The sequence below is a fragment of the Plectropomus leopardus genome, chromosome 24 (genome assembly GCF_026936395.1).
Source record: "Plectropomus leopardus strain MGB_pleo_1.0 chromosome 24, ASM2693639v1, whole genome shotgun sequence".
NCBI classification, from domain to species: domain Eukaryota; kingdom Metazoa; phylum Chordata; class Actinopteri; order Perciformes; family Serranidae; genus Plectropomus; species Plectropomus leopardus.
The window spans coordinates 15,758,226-15,764,826 of record NC_142199.1 but is presented as its reverse complement, the minus strand read 5'-3'; the positions used below and the strand labels follow the sequence as shown (position 1 = coordinate 15,764,826).

At 41.6% G+C, this 6,601-nt stretch overlaps 1 protein-coding gene across 3 annotated transcripts in view; it reads right to left on the bottom strand.

Moving 5' to 3' along the window:
- Nucleotides 1-2,707: 2,707 nt before the first annotated feature.
- LOC121962886 (sodium channel protein type 2 subunit alpha) overlaps nt 2,708-6,601 on the bottom strand; it is a 43,975-nt gene continuing 40,081 nt past the window's right edge. For all 3 annotated transcript variants that reach the window (XM_088074890.1, XM_088074889.1, XM_088074892.1), the window contains exon 27: nt 2,708-6,522. In XM_088074890.1, the coding sequence (XP_087931016.1) occupies nt 5,339-6,522 (1,184 nt within the window). In that variant the 3' untranslated portion in view covers nt 2,708-5,338. The remainder of the gene's footprint in view (nt 6,523-6,601) is intronic.

Here is a 6,601-nt window from a genome sequence, read left to right as displayed (position 1 = left end):
TAAACATCCATCTCAGTTTAAATGTGCTTAATTCATTGTGTTGGTTGTTAGTATTTACTCCTGTTAACACCCCCCAATTATAATAAATGTTACTTTAGGGACTGTTAGTAATTTATAATAGGGGAGGCTGTGGTGCAAAAGGGGGAAGCATTTCGGATAATTTTTTTAAGCACTGGAAAGGGACTCGTGTTTTATTTAGGGTTAGATGAGGGGGATAAAACTTTAAATGACTGTATTTTGTGCTTCTTTGATAGATTTTTGCTTATTTTCATTGAAACATTGCCTTCTAAACCTACTGCAAAGGCATGTTTTCTTTAAAAAAGGCAAAAAATACCAGAATTACACCATTTATCATAGGCAGAGGATTTAAAAACAGAAATTATTATTGGATTTCCACATTTCTGATGGTCCTTGAACAGTTTAGGAGAGAGATGATTCTGTCAGAACAAACATAACCAAATCTGAACTTAGAATTGAGTTGTTTCATTGAAATCACTCTGTGTAACATGTCTAATTTAAAGGTTTGCCAAAAATTAAACTGTTTGCTCTAACTAGCATGCAAAACAACAGTGACAAACTAATGCTTCTTTTTTTTTGTTTTTTTGGTAATTCCAGGATCTCATCTTCATCTTCATTTTGAAGTTTTTATAATCTTACAACTATTTATGTTGGAGGAAGGGTCATGCATTTTACCAAAATAAGTCAGGAAGGCTCAAGGAAAAATATATTTGCAGCCACAGGGATCGTAAAACAAATAAACAAAACAACAGAAAACAAAAACAAAGCCACACCCTCCTCTGACAAATAAAGAACAGTCCCTTACAAGATGTTGACAATATTTTTTTTGAACAGCACAAAATAAAATCCAGGTTTGAATGTGTGTGTATTCTATTTTTCCACCAGCAGATGGCATCTGTTGCCCAACAATTGACTCCATGTTTCCAGAGACATCCTCAGACATGAGGGGGTTAAAAGCCAGTCTTTTCTGACGTCAGTACTTTTGATTACATTTCCTGCCTCAGGACAAACTGTGATCAGGTTTGCTTGGAACATATGTCCTCTGTCAACAAAACAAACATTATTTAAGTCATTTTCTTACTAAAAACTACAAAAAAATAACAAAGTCTGGCTTCAGGGATATTTTGGCGTCACACCTGTGGCCCCTCTGTGTAACTGCTGTGTCACCCTGCTGTCCCATTCTCATGTATACTCCCCACCAGTGCTCCCAGTCTGAATGTCGCACTGTGCAGCCTATAGAGAGCACTGCTGAGTTATCATCAGTGTGTTTGGGTGAGGTGGAGATCAGACAGCAGCAGGAACAAGCCCTGTGTTCTCACCTCAATGGCCAGTTTATTCATGTATAGAATATTTCATGGCTCATTGCATAACAACACAGCTGCTGCAGGTGCTGCACAATAACTGCATTCACAGGTGATCCTCCAACAAACAGAACACACAGGGGATTTCATTTAGAACACTCTCCTCTCATATAATCCAGCCACGAAGGTGTGTGTCCACTGTGCTGGGGGGTGGGAGTGGGAATGCCTATTTGCTTTTCAGCCAGTAAGGTATTGTGGGTAAGCAAGCTCAGAGACGCTGCTGATCAATCACAGGAAGGGGAGCTGTAATGTTAGGTTGCCAGGCAACAGGAAGAGAGAAGCAGGAAAGCGTTTGCAGGGGGCTGCAGGGTGGGTGGGGGTAGTCTCAGCTTTTCACCTCCGTCTCTCTGCCGCCTATCCCGATACCACCTTTTCCTCCTGCCTGTACGTGTCTGTCTGGCTCCTGCGGTCGACGCCACTTGATTCTGCAAAATATGGAGCACACACTGATGCTAAACATGGACTGTGATGTCTTGAGCAATAAAAATGTTTAATAACGCATAAATTGTTTAAAATGCACCTTGCCACTCACTCGTTCAGTTGCGTTTTCTTATTCTCTCCAACCCTCTGATCCAATCTGAGATTTTATTTAGCCCTTAATCCTCTGAAACCTCAGTAAATTGATGCTCTATGGAAGAAGTTTTCCGAAAATGAGCAAAAAATTAGAAAAAAAAGTTATGAAATTATCTTAAAATAAGCACAAAAAAGAAATTAAAAAAAGAAAAGAAAGAAAGTGCTAAAAATAAAATAAATTTTATAATAAATATTTTTTTCTGTAAGATAATTGTAAATTATATAATTATAACAATTATAAATAGCACCATAAGCCAGGTGTCATTTAGGTCCATTATATTGGAGAGAAGGCAGACGTCTCTGAGGCTGATATCTCCAACACTCAAATTCACACTAAAACAATCTAGATTAATAAAAAGCTGTATAGATAAGAGGCATCTGTATGCGTAGTATTAAGGTGTTTTGCCCTTTACTACAATTTTCCAGCATTTTTGGATGAATTGGAAAAAAAGTAACATTTTGGAACATCATTTTTTAAAATTGCAACACACACAATCAAAAAACATTCACCTGCACTGTCGTAACTTGCACATTTGGCACCTTGGTCAAGCTCCCTCTGCCCCCTTATTATGATTTTTTTGTATTTTTTTTTGGTAATAATTACTAACAAGAACAAGAAGTATTGAGAATTTTTTTGAATTTAATTTAATTTAGAAAAAAATCTCAAATTCAAAAAGTAAATTAAATCAAAGAACAAGAATGAGAGATCAACACAAATAATCAATTTTTTGAACTGCGCCCACGTGGCTTTTGCTTTTTCATTTTCTCTTACTCCAACGCTCTCCATATGAGCAGATATTAGCAGATAGTGGTCAGTAGCCCGCGTGGCTCCATTTCAGCCTCTGGCAGGGTTTACCAGCCGTCTTTATTCAACACATTATCATCAGACGGAAAACAGAGCATCATCTGCGTAGCTAAGGATCTGCTGAAGCATCACTGAATATGCTGAGCCTCTCACCTCCCACAACACGAGCTCTCACCTCACAATGAATGCAACCTGCATGCAAAATATGCTTCCCAAAATAGGTTTTATTTTGGAAATCTAGATTTTGTCTTTTGTTGCCACATCTTTGGTTATAACAAAAAAAAGTCACTTGTCACATTTTGCAAATCGATACATGGTTTAAGTGTAACATGTACTTGAACCACATGGATGATCCTGTTCAACCAAAAGTTCAGATCACAGACCAAAGAGTGTGTGAAACTCACAGAGAAACCTTTATGATCCATCCAACAAAGAAAAAAGGCCGGAAACAAAATGGAGAAAATAAACAAGCATTTACAAAAAATATGTCCTTTATTCTTTTGGCTTTGAAATGATATTACCATATGAGTGGACAGTAGTCACTTCTTGCATGCAGTTCACTAAAACACTACAAGCGCAATGAGAGATGGCTACTGATTGCTTCATGGTTTCTATCTACAGATATGGGGACCATACATGTGTTTCATCGTGTGTTACAGTGCAGAAAGGAAAAAAAAAAACGAGTTCTAGAAAAAATCAAATCCGAGGACTGGAAAAATGCACTCATATCTACAGTAAAAATGTTATTTATAATCGGTGGAACAACCCGCAGACCCCAGATGCACACAAACACACGCTCACACATAAAGAGATAGATGCTTACATTCTCCCGTTCTTACAAATATACACATAGACACACACCTCACACACACACACACACTTACATGTATGACCGCCACACGTGGTATTACATAGCAGTGGGGATAAAAAGTGCTCTTACATCAAATGTAAGTGTGATGCATACTGTGGGCCCAAATAGCGATATTATTTACAAACCAAACCACTACATTAAAACCACTCGCTTCTCAATTTAAACGACATAAAGGTCATACAAACATTTGTGATATTATAACCTTAAATGTGATATATTGTCAGGTTCTAGAGCAGTTAGAAAGATTGACAGTTTCTTTTTAGAATATTTCATTATTTAAGGTTTTTTTTTTTTCTTTACAGAGGCTGTGGGAGGAGAGAGGGGAGGACGACAAACGTGTTCGAGGAGACACTGCAGTACGACAGCGGATGAAAAAGTAGATATGAGTGTCACCTTAAAGGAATTCTTTTGACATTTTAGGGAATTCTTTGCTTGGAAAAGTTATTTTGGTACCAATGGGATCGTGTGATTGGCTCAGAAGTTGTGAATCGACTGTTTGCCGCTATAAAAAATGCCTTTAAATATTGGTGCACTTTCAAGGAGCCTAGTTATCCACAGCTGTGAATGCACCGTGCTAACCACGCTAGCAGCAAGTGTTGGGGAAACCTCTTCCCTTCAAAACAAAAGTCCAGCACCTGATGGATAATGTCAAAGTGGCTGCATCCATTATTTGAAACAGTCTGTGCAGAAACACGAACAAATGGCTCTTTTCAATTCAAGTGTCACAACAGCGAACCAGCTCACCTGAACTGAACGCATTTATTTGAATGGTATGAATGAAATCTGTGCTTTTCCTCCTGTAACAAGCCAAAATATCTGCACCCATGTGTTAATTAGCTTCTCTAGCTTCTTATTTAAGACATGAGCTGGGAACATTTCAATGTAATTCCCAGCAAAAAAAAAGCGACTGAGAATGTTTCCCAAAATGTCAAACGACTCCTTTAAATGTGTCTCATTCCTTGCATACATTCAGCTTCTCTGTATCCAGAGACTTGTGTTTTTCTACTGAAATGGGGAGCTGGCAGTCCAGAAAGAAGCACAATACAGATTTCAACAATCACCGATGGCACAGCAGTGAACGCGGTGTGTCTGTCCGTTGTACCTCAGTGGTTTGCTGTTTGTTTCGTGTACTGCATGGAGCATTCTGGCGCCCTGCGCTGTCGTTTCGGATGGTCGTTGTCGTTTTCCAGCATTGACTTGATCTGCCCTTGGTGATTTCACGACAGTGAAAGCAGTGGACACATTCTCACAAGAAGAAACACAAAAAAGTAGAAAACATTCTTTCTCATAAAAAAAAAAAAGAAACTTGGTAACAAAAAAAATGAGCCAAAAAAAAAAAAAGCAGAGTATTTGTTACAGCGATTGTTAAATTCAAGACACTGGATTTATAGTAGTAGCAGCAGCACTAGCTAGACAACTCAACAGTACACTCAAGTGTGTCAGATAGTAACAACAACCAATAGGAAAATCACAAGCGTTTTGCAGAGAGGCTTTTCCGTGTTCCCGTCGATCTCTGGCAGTGTCTGCTGGATCATTTGTTTCCACGTATTCACATATGACGTAACCACACTCCCGTTGTAGGCCGTCCTGGCATCGCGTCTCTTCACAACCAGCACACAAGCGTACGTCTATCTACCCCCTTTAGAAGCTGTAAACAAATCTCCCCCATGTCTCTGATGCATTATTATTTTTTGTTCCGATTTAAAAAGTCTATTTCTTTCTGTCTTTTGCTTTGTTTTCTTTTTCACTTTTTTCTTTCTCGTATTTGTCCTTGTCCGATTTCGTCACGCTGTTGTAAGATGGCGGGGACGCTGTGGAAGGGGTCATGTCCGTTTTGTCCGAGGTGGAGTTCTCAGTGAACTTGCTGATGACCATGACGTCCTTGTCCGGGTCGCGGATTCCCTCCTTCAGCTGCTCCTTGTAGAGGGCGGACGCCTTCTTCATGGCGAGGCGGATCATGTAGCGGCGGAAGGCTCTCTGGATGATTATAGCCGCCATGTCCTCCTGTTTGCGGCGGAGCGTGGTGGTGATGGGCTCGTAAGACACCTTCGAAGGGTTTGACGCCATGAAGCGCTCCTCCATCTGCCCGCGTAACACGTCCATCTCTCCGCCTTCGCCCAAGACGCGCTTAGTGAAGGCGAACAGGATGTCGAGGCAGTGGATGCGCTCGCCGCTCACCATCGGCAGATCCATGGAGATGAGCTGGATCATGTTCGGCTTGGGCATGCGCAGCGGAGGATCTAGAGCGTCCGCAAAGTCAGAGAGCTTGCTGTACTCCACGAACTGAGTGGCGTCGGGGTCAAAGCGCTCCCACACTTCGTAGAACATCTCAAAGTCGTCTTCGCTCAGCGGCTCGGCGCTCTCCTCCGTTGCCACGCTGAAGTTCTCCAGGATGACGGCGATGTACATGTTGACCACGATGAGGAAGCAGATGATGATGTAGCTGACGAAGAAGAAGATGCCCACTGACGGGTTGCCGCAGTCGCCTTTGTAGGAGTTGCCCGGGTGCTCCATCTGGCTGTCACAGTCGGGCTCCCGCTTGTTCAGGATGGGCGCCAGGAGGCCGTCCCACCCGGCGGACGTGGTGATCTGAAACAAACAGATCATGCTGTTCCCAAAGGTCTCGAAATTGAACATGTCGTCGATCCCCGCCTCCCGCTTGACGTAGGCGAAGTTGGACATGCCGAAGATGGCGTAGATGAACATGACGAGGAAGAGGAGGAGGCCGATGTTGAACAAGGCAGGGAGTGACATCATCAAGGCAAAGAGAAGCGTCCGGATGCCTTTGGCACCTTTGATAAGGCGGAGGATGCGGCCTATCCTGGCCAGACGGATCACTCGGAACAACGTCGGGGACACAAAGTATTTCTCAATCACCTCAGATAAAAACATACCTGCAGAAACAAAAAAAAAAGAATACTATTACTAAAACTATTTTACTCAAAATCCACCGGAAAGCCGCAGCGCCTTAAA